The sequence below is a fragment of the Chlorocebus sabaeus genome, chromosome 1 (genome assembly GCF_047675955.1).
Source record: "Chlorocebus sabaeus isolate Y175 chromosome 1, mChlSab1.0.hap1, whole genome shotgun sequence".
In the NCBI taxonomy this organism is placed as follows: Eukaryota; Metazoa; Chordata; class Mammalia; order Primates; family Cercopithecidae; genus Chlorocebus; species Chlorocebus sabaeus.
In genome coordinates, this window is record NC_132904.1 from 82659237 (window position 1) to 82678483 (window position 19247).

At 36.2% G+C, this 19247-nt stretch overlaps 1 protein-coding gene across 16 annotated transcripts in view; it reads right to left on the bottom strand.

Moving 5' to 3' along the window:
* Nucleotides 1–19247, bottom strand: part of PICALM (phosphatidylinositol binding clathrin assembly protein) — a 111125-nt gene that overhangs the window by 29389 nt on the left and 62489 nt on the right. For 9 of the 16 annotated variants that reach the window (XM_008020430.3, XM_073020114.1, XM_008020427.3 and 6 more), the window contains exons 9-12: nt 15431–15516; nt 13140–13263; nt 12758–12894; nt 9191–9294 (exon numbers count right to left, since the gene is read on the bottom strand). In XM_008020430.3, coding sequence (XP_008018621.1) covers nt 9191–9294; nt 12758–12894; nt 13140–13263; nt 15431–15516 — 451 coding nt within the window. Of the gene's footprint in view, nt 1–2548; nt 2699–9190; nt 9295–12757; nt 12895–13139; nt 13264–15430; nt 15517–19247 lie in introns of all 16 variants that reach the window. The other 7 variants (XM_038005384.2, XM_008020420.3, XM_008020418.3 and 4 more) reach the window with 1 other exon arrangement.

Here is a 19247-nt window from a genome sequence, read left to right on the forward strand (position 1 = left end):
AGTCCTGTCCAATTCTTGCGATCAAGAGCCTCAATTCTTTAGTTGTGTCAAGTATTCTTTTTAATCCCAACTTAACTACAGTAATAACTACTATGCACACAGAAAATATCAGCTGGACTTTGAGGTTTTACTGCTACCACAATGGCCTTGAATATATGTGGAAAGACATAGATTATACAAAACTTCAGATTCCATAACCTCGTAATATTAAAATGTTTATATGCTTCTGAAAATTTAAGGTTTGAGAATGGCGTAAAGTAAGAAGATGATAAGCATCTATTCATAAAATCACCAAGTGTTTAATTAAGGCAAATGCAGTTAGGCAAAAAGTAGTATGTTCTTTGAAAGCAAGTAAGTATATTTTTTCTTACCAAGTTTATAAAAACTCATTTTAAGGAAAAAAAATCCTTCCTGCATAAATAAGTTGTAAAGATACTGTTATCTAGCTCCGAATGAGCCGGCTACAGTAGAAGAAACTAGGCACATGAAGGTAGTATTAGGAGAAACTTAAGTGACACAAACAATTCTGACAAGGCACACAAGACAGGAAGGCAGGAAAGGAGTAAGGACAGGGAAAAAAAGAGGGGAAGGGGGAAGGAAAGAATCAGGGAAGCAGCTAGGGAGGCAGGCAAGGAATAAGAGGAAGAAGAGAAGGTAGAAAAAAGAAAGAGAAGGGGAGGAACAGCTATGAGTGGGATGGGTAACTGAGAAAACAAAAAATGGGGGGAGCCCAAGCACTTGGCATTCTTCAAATTACAACTTACTAAAAAAAGAACTTAGGGCTCCATTAAGTGCTTTTAAAAAACTATTCTGTTTGCATAAATTAAAAAGAAAAACCCAACACTGTATCTCATTAGAGAAGAAATATGAAGCAGTTGGCTTTTTAGCCAACACGATCCTGTCCTCTAATGTGTGGTTTCACAGGTGAGAAAGCAAGCCTAGACACTTTCACAGACACTCACATATGCAGCATAGTTAAGACTACAACTCAGTCTCCTTGACATACAATTCAGTGTTCTTGAAGCTTCAATGAGGACAAGCTACCTACTACACTATTACCTATTACACATATCATTGTATCAAATGTCTTCCCTCTGTCAAGATCAGAAGTTGCCTAGATACATAGCTATTCTGGTTTTTCTGGATTGTTCTTAATCATATAGAGTAAGGGTTGGCAACTTTGTATCAAAATGACATGAAAGAATTACTGCAATGAATTATCACACTTTGGGTATATATGTATTTTAAGCTATTAGACTAGTCATATTTTTAGAAGACCTGACTTGGAACTTTGTCTATTCTCCTACTAACTCGCTTTCTAGTTACTACTTCCTTCCCCTCACTCATATATATCTAACAGAATATTTAGAATGTGGTCACACAATTTGTTTAGGGTATACTGATGACTTTCTGCATGCTGTTTTAATGAAATATTTAAATTCACATTACCCTAAGCTGCTTCTCTGAACTGAACAAAAGAAGTTTCATTGTCTGCCGGGCATGGTGGCTCACGCCTATAATCCCAGCACTTTGGGAGGCCGAGGCGGGCGGATCAAGAGGTCAGGAGATTAAGACCATCCTGGCCAACACGGTGAAACCCCATCTCTACTAAATACACAAAAAATTAGCAGGGCGAGGTGGCGGGCGCCTGTAGTCCCAGCTACTCAGGAGGCTAAGGCAGGAGAATGGTGTGAACCCGGGAGGCGGACCTTGCAGTGAGCCAAGATCGCGCCACTGCACTGCAGCCTAGGTGACAGAGCGAGACTCTGTCTCAAAAAAAAAAAAAGTTGTTTCATCGTCTTTGGGGCTGGGGGGGAGCAGGGTTAGCATCTTTTTCAGCAGAATTCAAAAACATTTATTTCAGCTTCAGTACATATTTTAAAACTTACTATTCCCTATATAACCTCAGTGTGAAATTCTGCCTTTTTATACTGTAATTACAGAATATCCAAGTCAAGTTGTGTTTCTGCTTTACTATTTAAAATGGAACACATACTTCCTACTTTTATCTCCATACTATCAATAAAGTGAAATCCTTCAGAATGGGATAAAAGATAGGCATAGACTTTGGACAATATAAAACTATGACATGCTACAGCTAAAAGAGAAACAAAAGATTAAAGATAGCTGCTAAGAGTGATTAACCACTCTCTCTCCCAAGCACAAAGAGAAAAATATAAACACATATAAACAAGTAAGTTTAAGAGATGTTACTTTTCAACCAGTTCTCCAAACTAGAACAGGAAGCTGCATGTGATACTAGACAGCTAGAGTACTGCATTGTAACATGATAAGAGAATAAAATGCTTAAAAAAAAAAAAAAAAAAGAGTTCAACATCAAGAGAAATTTTCCTAAAAGTTCGTATAAATAAAATTGAGATGCTAGTGTCAATTTAAAAAACCCACTACATGATTGCTGGTTAGTTTTAGAATTTGATATTAAAATCTGAAGTAATTATTGCAGTGCTTTTAAAGTAATTATGGACACGTAAAATATAGCTAGGCAGTATAAACATTGATTGGAAAAAAAGGTTAAATGGTACTTTACCAACAAACATTTCATGAGTAGGTGTCCTAGTAGTGAAAGTGGATACATCTGAAGAAATGGAAAGGTGAACATCACCACTACTTTTTGTGAGGAAAGGATTTAAGCTTGGAATGGCATCATCAACAGCATCTACAGTAGCAGAGAAAGGATCTGTGCAGTCCAAATGTATTACAGCAAAACGAAGAAAGGAAGTAAATTAATTAGTATTGTAATTAGTCAAAAGATGAAAAGTGAAAAATAGTAGCTATATTATTGTTTATTCATCTTAAATATCTAAATTATCAAAAACAAAAAATATCTAATTATCAAGATGGAAGAACTGCATTTAACATATTTTAAAATTAATCCTTAGAAAAAAATAATTTTATTTGTTAACACCAGAAAGCCAATAGTGAGGTAGTTAAAAAAGAGAGTAATAACCAAGATATTTCTATAAAGAGCCACCCATCCCGCACCAATCTTCCCTGTCCTAGGTGAGTGTGTTGGTCGCAGTGGTATAGCTGTGTTTACGTGAATAATTGATATCGACAATAGGTATGTGTGTCGTGAGTAAACTTTCAAAGAAAAAAGAGGGTAATGACAAATTAAGGGTAAGAAGCTGTTTCTGGCATATGCAGATAATTCCTGCATATATTCAAAATAAAAAATAAAGATGAAGAAAAAAATCTAAGCATGGGGGAAAAGAATTTTAGATAATTAAGAACAGAGATGAAAGAATGCCCACTTAATAGATCGGCAACAGCTCTGAATGTCTATCTAAGAGCTTTAGTCTTTAAATGATTTGCTAAAGGAACAACAAAAGTGTTGTTTCCCTACTAGAATGATACCAAACATGTACTATTATCAAATACTTTATCTTACTATTATCAAATACTTTATCTAATGTTATTCTAGAATCAGATAAATATTATACTGATACCTTATTCAAGATAATTATCATTCTAATGACTGAAATCTATTTTTCATTACTTCTCAAGATTTAAAAAGTTAACTAAATGGGAAAAGAAAAAAATAAAAAGCAGCAAAAATATTATCATATTTTTTTCTTTGTAACATAATTAAAAATAAGTGGATACTCCTGTAATTCTAAACAGTAGAATCTTTCTTGTCAGTTCTAGTTTAGTTCTTGACCTTCACTAAAATATACTGGGGTACCTTCACACTACTAGGTACTGTATTTTACTCTCAAGATTGTATTATTGCACATTAAGAAGGCAACACTGGCCTAAGGACTAGCTCATTTACTATGATATAGACACATTTCCTTTAAAGTCAAAAAATTCAAGACAAGCATTCTACAAGCTCAAATACAACTGTTTGAAAAAGGAAAAAAAAAAATCAAGAAAATACTCAGGTTATGATTTTTAAAATAACACATCTTTTCAATACAACTTTTTCTGTAACATAAGAACTTTTCTATAATAGTATTCTTATGGAACACCAATTCACACTAAAAAAAAAATAAAGTCCTACAAATCTATTAAAATATACTGATTATGCTATTCAAACGTGAAACCTTTCCCGTCATTCCACTCCCCAGTAAACGGAACACTGGGAAAAAAGAATCAGAAAACGATAATTAAGAAATAAAAAGTAGAAAATAGTTACAAGAAGTTGCAGGGGGGTGCAGTGGGTTTTTTTTGTTTTGTTCTTTTTGAGAGTGGGTCTTGCTCTGTTGCCCAGGCAGACTGCAGTGGTACAATCATGGCTCACTGTAACCTCAAACTCCTGGGCTCAAGTGATCCTCCCACCTCAGCCTCCCGAGTAGCTGAAACTACAGGCACGTGCCACCATGCCTGGCTAATTTTTGTAGAGATGCTATCATACCAATGCTAGTCTTGAACCCCTGTCTGGACTCAAGCAATCCTCCTGCCTTGGCCTCCCAAAGTGGTGGGATTACAGGCATGAGCCACCAAGGACAGTGGTTTTTAGTACTAAAAATATATATATATTTTTAGCTAATATATATACTGATGGTCACTCTAGCTTCATCTTGCATAAGAAAGCATTAAGCTTAAAGTTGGCCAGTTAGGCCGAAAGTTCTGATTTTTTTTTTTTTTTGAGATGGAGTCTCGCTGTGTCATCCAGGCTGGAGTGCAATGACGTGATCTCGGCTCATTGCAATCTCCGGCTCATTGCAACTTCTGCCTCTTGGGTTCAAGCAATTCCCTTGCCTCAGCCTCCCGAGTAGCTGGGATTACAGGCGCGTGCCACCACGCTCAGCTCATTTTTCTATTTTTAGTAGAGACAGGGTTTCACCATGTTGGCCAGGCTGGCCTCGAACTCCTGACCTCAGGTGATCCACCCACTTTGGCCTCCCAAAGTGCTGGCATTATAGGCATGAGCCACCACACACAACCAAATGTTCTGTTTTTAAATACATGATATTAATAGCTGCACAGAATTTTAAAAGTACATTGTATTTTGTCAAGTAAAATACCTGTTTTTCATGCAAAAAAAAAAAGCCATGAAATAAGTCATTTAAAAAAAAAAACACATACTATTTCTGTAACAGAGCCATTGGTTTACGAGAATACACATGTTCAAGAAAGGTTACCAGTTATCCGCTGTTCTACTGACAGACAGGTTTTATCTAGCACCTAGTTTCCCTAGCACCTAATTTCAATCACTTCCTTTTATGTGAAACACCTTAGAGAAGAATATTCAGAAATATGTGCAAATGTATTCATAATTAGATCAATCGGATAAGGAAAACCAGTTCCTAATCTACTTGACAAAACATTACAGGTAATCTACAAGATGTTAATTATGGACATTACACTATAATAATAAAAACCAATTCATTAAGGTGTAATAATAACGCTCCAGCTATTTCAAGTTAATCTATTAAACTGGCAATTCTAAATCCCTTAAAGTTTTTTTTTTTTTTTTTCCTTTAGATAGAGTCTTGCTCCGTCGCCCAGGTCGGAGTGCAATGGCACAATCATGGCTTACTGAAGCCTCGAACTTTCTGTGCTCAAGCAAACCCCCCACTTTAGTCCTCTGAGTAGCTGGGACCACAAGTGTATGGCACCATGCCCGGCTAATTTTCTCTTTTTTTTGTAGAAGCAAGGTCTCGCCATGTTGCCCAGGCTGGTCTCAAACTCCTGGGCTCAAGCAATCGTCTGTCTCAGCTCCCAAAGTGCTGGGATTACAAGTGTGAGCCACTGCACCCAGTTTAAAATTTTTAAATACAGTTTTGTCCATTATTTTTTTCATTATTCATTCAAGTTTATTTTTTTGAGACAGAGGTTTGCTCTGTCGCCTAGGCTGGAATGCAAGGGCATGACCTTGGCTCACTGCAACCTCCACCTCTCAGGTTCAAGCGACTCTAGTGTATCAGCTTCCCGAGTATCTGGGATTACAGGTGCACACCACCACATCTAGCTAATTTTTATATTTTTAGTAGAGACGGGGTATCACCATGTTGGCCAGGCTGGTCTCAAATTCCTGACCTCAAGTGATCCACCCACCTTGACCTCCCAAAGTGCTGGGATTACAGGCATGAGCCAACACACCTGGCCCAAAAGTTTAATTCTATGCTACACTAGAGTCATTAAAAAAAATCCAAAAAAAGTTAAAACAAAGACTAAAATGGCACCACAGTCATACCATAGCCTTTAAGTCCTAAACAACTGATACCTACATTCACACACAGTAAACTAATTTTTTTTAAAACATTGTTTGGTAAAGACAAGGTCTTGCTATGTTGCCCAGGCTGGTCTCGAACTCCTGGGCTCACGTAATCCTCCTGCCTTGGTCTCCTAAAGTATTGCAATTACAGGTATGAGCCACTGCACCTGCCCAGATAATCAAATTTTTTCATCAAGTGTTTTGTGTTTCATGCCAGCTAAAAGTAAAGCAAATTACACTTCAGAATGGATTCTATTACACCTAAACTAAAATCTGAAATCTTGCTTCAAATACTCAACAGTGTACCAAGCTGATAATATTGCGTATTTTTAGATACAAAAACTCAAAAGTTTGCTATAATACAAAATGTTCAGGGTGATGAAAACCTAGGTCTTCTCAGGTATTAGTATTCAATACCCACTGCTTGTTTAGACTCCACAACATTTTTTGAAAAAGTCAAGGCTCATTAACAATACAATGAGGGCAACAAGAGAGCTTCTGTTCTCTCATTTTCATTCTACCAAAAGGTGGAATCTTAAATGTCTTTCATATACACATACAAACTTTTCTTCCCTTTATCTCTACCTTATCACTAATCTATCTATGACCAGGAATGCACATCATTTCTGTGGTGTTTATAAGAACTACATTAAATACTAGGTCTATTATTGGCATTCATTTTTAGCTAATAAAAGCCAATAAAAGAATAGAACAAGATTTGGGGATTATGAAAACATCATACCTTTGTTTTGTCATATACTATAAGAGCAGCATTATATGTAAACTGTTACATATTTAAGTGTTCAGCTAAATAGTTAACTTCAAAATACCCTAAGCATTTAATGTTATGATCTAAGCTTCTCATATATGAGATTTCTTTTCTTTTGAGACAAGAGTCTCACTCTGTCGCCCAGACTAGAGTGTGGTGGCACAAATCTCGACTCACTGCAATCTCCGCCTCCCGGGTTCAAGTGATTCTCACGCCTCAGCCTCCCGAGAAGTGGGGATTACAGATGTGTACCACCAAACCTGGCTAATTTTTGTATTTTTAGTAGAGACAGGCTTTTGCCATGTTGGTGAGTCTGGTCTGGAACTCCTGTCCTCGTGTGATCTGCCCGTCTTGGCTTCCCAAAGTACTGGGATTACAGGTGTGAGCCACCGCATCTGGCCATATATGAGATTTCTTTATTTCAGTCTAACTTTGTTTAGTCAAACTTTAATTTTAAAAATTAAAAAAAAAAATATCAATATGATTGTCCTAGATATGAATGCTGACTCAAATTAGAACATTCTTGGCTTAAAATACTCCTCAGCATCATGTGGAAGTCAAAACCTTGGTTATCACCAACTCAGAAGCCAAATATCCTTATATGAAAGTCAAGACAGGATTTAATTCTGATTAAACTATGGGACTTAATATGGGGGAAATTTTTACAGAAATAGCATACAAAGCAAAATAAACTAAAATAGAAAAGTAAAACATGATTAAATGTATTCCAATATATTGCAGTCTGTCACATAGAGACTTTGATGGAATAATGTCTTCTAACAGGCCACAGAACAATTCTTACAGATTGAAATTACTTAGAATTGTTCTCCCACTGTAACAGTCTATCTGCTTTCACATGTGACTTTAACAATTTCAAATAGAAACTTCAACTTGTCATTTTTAGTTGTACATGGTGTCCAGACAAAACAATTAGGAATTGCAGTTCAGCTTCTTTGAAATGTTAAATATATTTTTATTTGGCCTTCTGTAAAATTTTTAATCTATTTAGAAAAACAAGTCAGCCTTAGTTTTAAAAAGACTACTACATTTTTTAAAAAAGGAAATAAGCTGAAACTGCTTAAATGATCATGTTAATTCTACTAACCTTTTCTAAAGCAATTCACAATAAGGCAGAAAATAATTAAGAATTCAAAAATCAGAACATACCATCACGGTATCAAGAAACTCCTTTCTAAATCTTAATTTGCTATCTACAGTTCATTCTGAAATAATTCTAAAATACTTAACAATTAATATCTTGTCATTTTTAGGAATTACTCTCAGATCTTAAGATTTAGCTAAATTAAACTAGCCTTCAAAGTCAATTAGTTTTTGAAATCAAGTTCAGGCTCACAAAACTAGCCTGAAATCTAGTGTTTTAGGGTTTCACTATCTGCTCTGTGCCCCACCTTGACACCAAAAGAACTTGTCCAGAAGAGAAAGCGCCCACTTATTCAACTAACGTTTACAAACTACCTGTCAGAACAAAATATTTTAAAACCTGCCTTCACAGAGCTTACTTTCTAGGATATAGTTCCTTAAAAAAAAAATTTTAAATGTTCTTAAATTCAAATTATTAAAATAAAATGAAAAAAGCTTTGTTTATATACTGTAAAAACTCATTAGAATAATTTATTTTGCTATGAGAGATAAGCCTATCACTTCAGAAATGCTTAAGGGCAGCAAACATACCTATTGGCACAAGGGGAAAATTCTTTGACTAGCAAAATCTTTCAGGTCTTAATTTAAAAAACATTTAAAATTTAAGTCCTGACCATACAGCTGGTCAAAACAATCCTGGTCACAACATAGTTCCTGTGTGATAATACCATCTGAGTTTTATTAGAACTTTATCATATACTTAACACAAAGATAAGTTATTTCCCCAAAAGTTAAAACAAAAATTCTACACCAAAATCAAAATAACCACTATGCATTTTCTGGTTATGAAATAAAAATTCAACATTAAAAGAATAATCTCATACCTAAAAATATACTTGGTCCTTCCTCTTACATTTATCTTTATTAAATGTCATTTCATAATTTATTTGAACATAAATTCCTAAATTATTTATAATAAATGAACATACCTTCAAGGGATAAAACTGCTTCACTACCATTTTAATATTTATGAAGTTCTCATGTATCAAGTGTAATAAAAAACTACAAATAAGTAAAACACCACAGAATGAGGAGAAGAGATGCATGTAAAATCTAAAATAGAATTCATCAATGCTTACCTCCCCATGTACTTGCTACCTGAGAAGCAGTTGACATAGGATGTACAGATGGGTGAAAAGTTGGCTGCTGCAAATCAAGCAGATCATTGGGCAGCTTTGATGTGCTAGAAAGATATTTTGGAAACGTGTTTTATTTACCAGAAAAACTCTGCTACTTTAGTGTCACCTTCTCTGCCCACCGCAGATAAAAACATTAAAAACAAGGAAGAAAAGTCTCATTAATATAAATCTCAAAAGAGGAACAGTTTCTTCATATAATAGCATATTTCTAAGGAGGCTTGGAAAAATAATCTAATATCGTATCTTAAGTTTATACAGGATTCAAAGAACAGTAGCTCTTCGGAAAAGGATAAATGTCTTCCCCCGGAAAAAAACTAATTTCCTTATTAAAATGAACCTAAACAATAAGATTCTAAAATACAAAATATCATAGCAATTTTAATATTTTTAAAATTCTTTTAATATTCACAGAACTTGAATCACATTTGCAATACACTACAAAGTAAAATACTCCTTAACCTCACTTCTAGTGCCTTAGTATCCCAACTACGTATCAATGATACAGGCAAAAAATTTTACATGCATTTATGAATAGAGCCACCCCATTATATAATACACTATTTACATGATATATTTCTTTCTTCTTGTTTTTGAGACAAGAGTCTTGCTCTGTCACCCGGGATGGAGTGCAGCGGCACGATCTTGGCTCACTCATTGTAACCTCCGCCTCCCGGGTTCAAGTGATTCTCCTGTCTTAGCCTTCCGAGCAGCTGGGACTACAGGTGCGCAGCACCACACCCGGCTAATTTCTGTATTTTTATAGAGACAGGGTTTCACCATGTTGGCCAGGCTGGTTTCAAACTCTTGACCTCAGGTGATCTGCCCGCCTCGGCCTCCCACAGTGCTGGGATTACAGGCGTGAGCCACTGCACTCAGACTATTTTTTTTTTTTTTTTTTTGAGACAAGAGTCTCACTCTGTTGTCCAGGCTGGAGTGCAGTGATGCAATCTTGGCTCAATACAACCTCCACCTCCTGGGTTCCAGTGATTTGCATGCCTTAGCCTCCCAAGTAGCTGAGATTACAGGCGCATGCCACCATGCCTGGCTAATTTTTATCCTTTAGTAGAGACAGGGTTTCACCACATTGCCCAGGCTGGCCTCAAACTCCTGACCTCAGATGATCCACCCACCTCAGCCTCCCAACGTGCTGGGATTACAGGCATGAGCCACCATGCCTGGCTTACATGATATATTTCTGACCTCAAGACTTCTATGTGATTTTAATGAACAACTCAAAACATGACCCTAGAGTGTCTAAAAATTCAAACACAATACAGATAATTTTTTAAGGGGTCTGAAGGCTGGGTGCAGTGGCTGATGCCTGTAATCCCAGCACTTTGGGAGGCCGAGGTGTGTGGACTGCTTGAGTCCAAAAGTTCAAGATCAGCTTGGGCAAAATGGCAAAAAAAAACAAACAAAAAAAAACAAACAAACAAACAAAAAAAAACAAAAAAAAAAAAACGAAAAATAGCTGGGCATTATGGAGTGCGCCTGTAGTCCCAGCTACTCAGGAAGCTAAGACGGGGGAACGCTCGAGCCCAGGAGGCTGAGGCTGCAGTGAGCCATGACTGTGCCACTGCACTCCAGCCTGGGTAACAGAGTAAGACACTGTCTCAAAAGAGAGAGAGAATAAGAGAGAGAGAGGCAAAGAGACGGAGTCTTGCTATGTTGCCCAGGCTAGCATTGTACTGCTGGGCTCAGGCCTTCCTCCTGCCTCAACCACCTGAGTAGCTGTGACAACAGGCACATGCCACTACACCCAGCTCCTAATTTTTAACTTATATATTCTCCAAAATAGAATGTTTTTCTTTTTAAATGGATATACAACAACTGTACATATTTATGGGATACATATGATATTGTGATACATGCATACCATGTAATTATCAGGACATCTATAACAACTCAAACATTCATCATTTCTCTGTGTTGAGAACATTCTAAACCTTGTAGCTACTTTGATATAGATAACGCAATTATTATTACTAACTAGTAATTCTACTGTGCTATCAAACACTAGAACTTATTCCTTCTAACTGTATTTTTATAAAAAAGTTTTGAAGACATGTCTTTTAGATGTAAAACAGTTGTGTACATAGTAGATATAAATGCATTTAGTGCTTTGGGGAACATATAGAATATACAATAAGAATTCTATAAATGGGCTGTAAGATTTGCCCTTAATTACTATTAAAAAGGTGAACATTTTTACTACGTGAGATAAAACAGTGAAATTAGTTCTTTATCCAATAATTTGTTTCAGCCTCAAACACTGAACATTCTTTTCACTTATCTCTCCTAGGACAGACTTCTTTTCAAGGTCTCCATGTTGAGAACTTGCCCCTTAATGGGGTCAATGTTACTTAACTGGGGATTAAAGAAGGTAGCATACATGAGCAAACAAATCATAAAGCTGAAAGGAAAAAGAGAACTAAATTCAGCAAACACCTACTAAGATTTTAGGGAGCAGGTAGCAACTGAGAATGCACACAGCAAGCATTTCACATACTAAAACTTACAATGAGCTTTTAGGCTCAGCTATTAGGATTCAGTAGGCAGGAAGATGAACTTTCAAGGGTGAGTTAATAAAATAAACAGCAACAACAAAGTGAAAGGAAAAAACTCACCACTCTCTATGGAACATTTAACATGTGCTAATAACGCACTGTGCTAATAACAGCCAGTCATCTGGGAGCATCTTAGAAACAAAAATTCTTGGGCCCCAAGTCCCAACTACTGAATCAGAACTCCAGGATTGGGACTCAGATATCTGTAGTTTAATAAACTCTCCAAATGTTTCTGATGTTAAAGTTGAGAACCACAATCTCACTTGAAAACAAGTTCTCAAAAAAAGTTAAGAACTAAAAGAGCCAGGATTCAAACCAGATTCTGACTTTTAAACTACTTTAAGCCACTCTGAGGTAAAAGACAAAACAGGTTTAGAAAATGTCAATTATTTTACTTTACCCCACAATATTATATTTCCATGTTAAGTAGCTTAAATTAGACAACAAGATTATTAAAGTTAGTGTGGTAGGCTTCAATACCAAGAAACCTAGCAACTAAACTGTCACTTATGTTCCAGATTACAGAGTTTAAAACCAGGAAACAGATATGACAGATGTTTAATATTCAATGAAATGGTATTGTAAAATATACATCATACCCATATGTCAAAGAGCTATAAAGGGTCTTGAACCATTAGATGTCTCAAAAATGTGTTTAATCATAATTTTTACACAATAAAAAGTTTGCCCAGAGATAACAGCTATATTCCTATTAGCATAAATCAGTGATTTAACTATATTTCATTTCCTAAATATGTAAAATATAAACTCTTACCACTTTATCTTTAGGTATTATACCAATATCACCATTTATCGCCACCTCTTTGTGTGAACAGATTATAAAAGCATAAATAAAAGTAAACCTGAAAAGTCCTGCAAAATTTCTATTAGAAGTCTTTGAACCTACGTATTCAAAGGTAACCTTAACTTCTACTCCTACCTGTTAGAAGAACTAGGGGTAGAAAATATGTCAATGGCTGGTGCAGTCATTATCCCTCCTGCTGAGGTGGATACAGGAGAGGCTGCAGTTGTTAAGGAGGTATGAGGTTTCTTTGCAAGTTCTTTTAGGCGCTGTTCCTGTTAAGAAAGGGAACTACCATAAAGATTCCAGAAACTAGATTTGTTTGTACAACCTCTGAAAAAAGCATTTTCTAATTTGTTCTGATAGCAGATATTCTGTTTTACCTAAATCTATGTCATGATGAAAAGTCAGACTGAGTTTCAGCCCATTAACACTATACATTTAAGACTGTGCAGAGGCCCCATTTACCTAATGAACACCTGTACTCATTTTTCCAAATATGGAGAATGCACAAACTTACCTTTAAAGCTTTCAAACGTGCCTGTTCTTCCTCTAATGCTGCCTGCTTTTCCCTTTCATCCACTTTGGTCAGAGATAGACCAGTGCTTGCCAGGGAAGACACTGCATTGGAAAGTGTAGTTGCCCTAGGATAATTGAACAGAGATAATTTGGCTTTTTGCTAAACACTTCACATTACACCCAGGTCAGGAAATGGTCTGGCACCTTGCCATGGATAGGCACTATAATTACAAACTTAACTTCTGGATTCAAATCCAGTACTTCAGATGAAATATTCCACCCAGTGATCTACGGGATTAGAGCAATTAGAAAAATCTTGACTTACATATACACTCACTGCTTTTAGAGTAAATGTTTGACTTTGGAAAGGGTTCACAAGAGAGTGGGGCACATTGCCTCTTCCAAGCCCCAAGAGAGGAAACCAATGCAATTGGGAAAGAGCCCACATACTCCCACAAAATCCCTGATGGGAAAAAGTGTTGAGCTTATCACAGGGAAAACCCTTTGCTAATTTACAGCCTACGTTTTGGCAGTGCCACAGAACACCAAAACATGCATACCAGTAATACGTAACGGAGGTCTAGGTATGTTTCACCTATAACAACATCCCCAGAGGACTTCAGGTTCCTTCAAAAGAAGACTGGTTTCAATCTAGTCACCAGGTCATCTGGCATCTTTCTATGTGCTGCCCTTTGGCCAAACTAGAATTTCCTTTTTAATATACACATACAATGTATCATCTCCTTTCTCTTTTATCAAAAAAGTATCCACATTGTAAACCTCAACATTAACTTTCCAAATGTTAACTCTAGGCTAAGTAAAACAAGTAGTAAAGAATTCTAACCTGAAGAACTACCTTGAGCTTTATTTTCCTTTTACCACACACTAATCATCATTAGTTTCTACTCTAAGCACATAAAGTGGTAAAAACTCTTTTAAATTTTACATAAAATTAGTATTATAAATAAGCCAATAAAAAGGTACAACTCAGAAGACAAAGGAAGAGTGACACAGTTGACAGAAATGCAAGAAAACCAATACATTTTATGATAAACATTTCAGGTAAATTGGTACACCTGAACTACATGGCTTTTTTCTTCATTATTCTCTCAAATAAATGAGACTTATTGTTTTGACTGCTACTATGAAAATCCTACTAGAAAATTCAAAGTACAAATCTAGGATTAAAAATAAGTACTAAAATCTAATAATGGCATTTTCCGTTGAAAATTATTTAAATTTTATTACTAAAAGAAAGACTAAAGTTCTGAAACAATCAGAAAGTCTAAAAAGAACCAAAGGAAAGTTCTCACCATACAAATTCTTCATGTTGTTTTTTAAAAAGTTTCATATGAAAACATGAGAGTAACTCAAGTAATTTCTTAACCCAATGCAAAAATCATGTTACCAGATTGATATGAAGTGATATGTGTTACTTTCAATTTGCGAGGTTAGGAATTAGCTTAAAACATAATAAAGTGATTAAAATATAAAATATCAATGATCAACCCCATGAACTGGCATTAGACAGAGATGATGCAATTTGATGTCAGATATTCTAGGTTTGAGTCCCAGCATTGCTACTACATGCTTCACAGTGCTATTGTTAGGATTGAGCAAATTAATACAAAAGTATCTTGTAATTATAGGCCCGGCACGGTGGTTCATGCCTGTAATCCCAGCACTTTGGGAGGCTGAGGTGTGCCGATCACTTGATTTCAGGGGATCAAGACCAGCCTGGTCAACACGGTGAAACCCTGTCTCTACTAAAAATACAAAAATTAGCCAGGTGTGGTGGCATGCATCTGTAGTCCCAGCTACTTGAGAGGCTGAGGTGGAAGAATCGCTTGAACCCGGGAGGTGGAAGTTGCAAGTGAGCTGAGATTGTGCCACTGCACTCCAGCCTGGGCAACAGAGTGCGATTTTGTCTTGGCGGGGCGGGGGAGAGAAAAAAAAAGTATCTTATAACTATAAAGCATCATACAAAACAATGCACTATCATCTTCAGGAGAAATTTTGACATCATAAACACAATTCTAAACTATGCAGTCACTGTCATTATCTTAACAGATGCTGACATTTATTGAAGGTCAGAAACTATTTCAAGAATTTGCATGTATTAATCCATTTAATCCTGATACTAATTCTATGAGGTTGATATTATGATTAAACCCATTTTATAGAAAATCAAATCAAGATAAAGAGAAATTAAATAGCTTGGAACTTGAGCTGATTTCATCTACTCCCTCAGAAAAATCACTCTTGCTCTTTGTCCTACAAAGAATGATGTACCTGCTTGCAGCTGTAGAATCTTTGATTTTCTTTCCTTCCAAGGAAGCTAAGTGTTGTTCCAAAGCATCAAGAAGACTGCTGGGGGCCTGCAATTGTACAAATATTAAGAATTTCATGATAATTAGGCCACTGGTCAAATTAAATCAAGTATCATCTAATCAGAGAGCAACAAAAATAAACAGGTATGTTCTTCATGTACTAATTAACAGTGGAGTTTTAGCTACTTAATGAGAATGACAATCTTACTTTTATTACACAAACATGATCTAGTTGGAAATATTAAGAAACATTACCAAAAACGTTAAGAACAGAAAACTATGTAAACATGAAACATTTTTTTAAAATCTTGCAAGTACTTAAATTTTAAAGTAAAACCATACTCCCAAAAGCTAGACATACTACTGAGCATGCAGAAGGTACTTAATAAGCACTGCTGAGCAACTGAATGTGTTCAAACATGACTCTGGAATAATTATTGATAAATGACACTGAACACTGGCATCAGGGAAATGAAAATGAAAATCACAATGAGATACATCTTTTCACTTACTACAATCACTAAAGTTAAATACATTAGCAATATCAAATGTTGGTGAGCACATGGAACAACTGGAACTCTCATATATCACTAGTGGGAGTTTATCACCTTGAAAATGGATTAGGTTGTTTTTTACAAAGTTAAATACACACCCACCTTAATGACCCAATTCCATTCCTAACTATTTACCGCAAAGGGATAAAAACTTATCTCTGTAAGAAAAGACTTAATGTTTAATGTGGCTTTATTTACAACAGTCAAAAACTGCAAATAATCCAAAAGTCCATCATTTGGAAAATGGATAGACAAAATTATGGTAAATATTATTCAGCAATAAAGAAGAATTAATGGTATATTCAACAACATATAGACAGCTCTCAAACAATATGATGAGCAAAAAAAGCCAGAATGCAAAAGTAAATACTTGTACGATTACACTTATATTAAGTTTAACAACCAACAAAATTATGCTATTAGAAAACAAAACAGTGATTGTGGAGGTGGGTAAGAAGTGACTGGAAGGGGGAATAAGGATTGGGGAAATAGAATTTTCTTATCTTGAATGATGTGTTGGTTACACAAATGTTTATCAAACTGCACTGAAATGAGTATTTCCCTTTTTTTAACAGAAGACTATTTTAAACTCAGGCTACAGGTCAAATCTCAACTTAATATGAAGAAAGCTTTCAAAAGGAAACCTTTTCAGTGTGCAGACTAAGAACTGTCCACTAGAAGAGAAGCAAATGCATCGGTAGCGTTTACTTACCCTAAATATTCTACAGGATTTGAGACACAGTTTCTGGATTACAGGATCTAAAAATAGTTAAAGGGGCAATACCTACTAATTTCTCTATCATTTATGACTTTAACAACTTCTTGCATCCACTATTTCCTCTATATACCAGGACCTTAGCCCAAGGGAGATACAGTAGAAAACCATTTAAAACCAAATACTACATTGGAAGATGAACTTCTTTGTTGAAATGAGAGTACACAAGCACTTCCTACAGCCCCAGCAAAAATGTTTGCTAATCAGCAAGCAAAGCACTGTCCTTAGAGCTTTCAGAAATAAGGAGGATGTTGATGATAGTGGTTAACATTTAAAAAGCTCTCCTCACACAACAGGTACTGCGCTAGCTACCTTGTAGTAGTCACTGAATCTATGAAGCAGACACTACTGGTATATCCATTTTACAGATAAACAACCTGAGACAGTGAAGATTAAGTTATCTGTCCAAGATCACATATTTGATACACAACAGAAGCCAAGATAGGGAAGGTATCTCTGACTTTAAAGACTACATAATTAACTACTATGGTACCAAATCCTAAACTGAAACTCTGGTCATAGAAACTGTAGTTTATCTTTTTTCTGAAGGGTTTAAGCTGTGGCTTACAAATAAAAATATTAAATTACCAAGTTATGATAAGTAAGACAAACCATTTCTAAAATCCCTTCTAAATATATCTGGCTATTCTTTAAAAGTCAAATCCACATGACAAACAGTGAGGAGGCTGGGCACAGTGACTCACACCTGTAATCCCAACACTTTGGGAAGTAGAGGTGGAACGACTGCTTGAGCCCAGTTGTTTGAGACCAGCCTGTGGAATATAAGGGGACCCTGTCTCCACAAAAAAATTAAAAAATTAGTTGGGTGTGGTGGCATATGCCTGTGATACCAGCTACTAAGGAGGCTGAGGCTAAGGATTACTTGAGCCTGGGAGGTTGAGGATGTAGTGACCTATGATTTTGTCAATGCGCTCCAGCCTGGGTGACAAAGCAAAAGCCTATCTGTTCTTCCCCTCCCCCAACAACACTCCCCCTCCCCCAACAAAACCCAAAGAGTGAAGAAAATGTGATGCTTTACACCTTAAAAGAATATATAATAACAAAAAAAAAAAAAAGTAAATAATCTCAAATTTCCACTCTTCTGCATTACCACCATCTTCCCTAAAGTGTAAACAGCTTTGTTTTATTCACTTTTGAAAATTTTCTGAATCACCCAAAGAATGCCTGGTAAGTTCCCTTTGCTCAGAGATCATCAATACAGAGGAAAAGAGGAACAGAGGTTAAAGAATCCTATTCTAATTACAATAGGGCGAATATTAACATACACAGACACATGATGACAGCCTGTAACTTCTACATCTATCCTGAGGACAATGAATTTTAAATAAAACATAAGGGAAGTACAACAAATGGGGTGGGTAACAGGGGAATCTAAAGTTGCCAAATCATCTTATACTATACGTTATTCAAGCAATGACTTATCGCATGTTCAACCCAGAATAATGTGCTTGCTCTTAATAAAGCCAATTTATTTCAAGGGGACATATACAGGATTCTTTACTTAGATATAACCCAGGACTAGATTTATTGCATACTCTTAGCCTTAACATTAGAGGGAAGAATCAGAACAATTGAGTACAGAGAAGCTCAGTAATAACTGTGAACAAGGCATTTAAAAGATGTCCTGGAGGCCGGACGCGGTGGCTCACACCTGTAATCCCAACACTTTGGGAAGCCTAGGTGGGCAGATCACCTGAGGTCAGGAGTTTGAGTCCAGCCTGGTTAACATGGCAAAACTCTGTCTCTACTAAAAATACAACAATTAGCTGGGCATGGTGGCTTAAGACTGTAATCCCAGTTACTTGGGAGGCTGAGGTGGGAGAATCGCTTGAACCCAGGAAGTGGAGGCTGCAGTGAGCTGAGATCACGCCACTGCCGTTCCAGCCTAGGCAACAAGAGCAAAACTCTGTATCAAAAAGAAACATAAAAAAAAATGTCCTGGAACAATTCAAAACAAGGTAAAACAGATGTCAACAGTTGACAGAGTTGATGGAAATGTTACAAGGATAGTTTATGCCAGGTACTTTCATTCTTAATACTCAGTAAAGAAAACAGAGAATAAGCCACAACAACCAGCAGGTATGAAGTTTGTTTCCTAGAAACTTTTTGATGATGATGATGATAAAGACAATATTAAAACAGCCAACATTAGTTGAGTGTGCTTAATGCTCTAAATTTTTTTTTTTTGGCATTAACTTATTTAATCCCCTGAACTACTTACTGTTTGAGGTAGGTACTGTAGTATCTTCATTTTACAGATGATGAAACTGAAGCTTAGAAAGTAACTTCCCCAAAGTCATAGGGCCAGCTAATGGCACAGCCGAGACTGAAATCTGGACATATCCCAAACCCTACTCTCTTAATCTAATATTATGTTTTGAAGTTTATCCCTATTTAATTCTCCCAACTGAGTCAAACAGTCAAAGTGG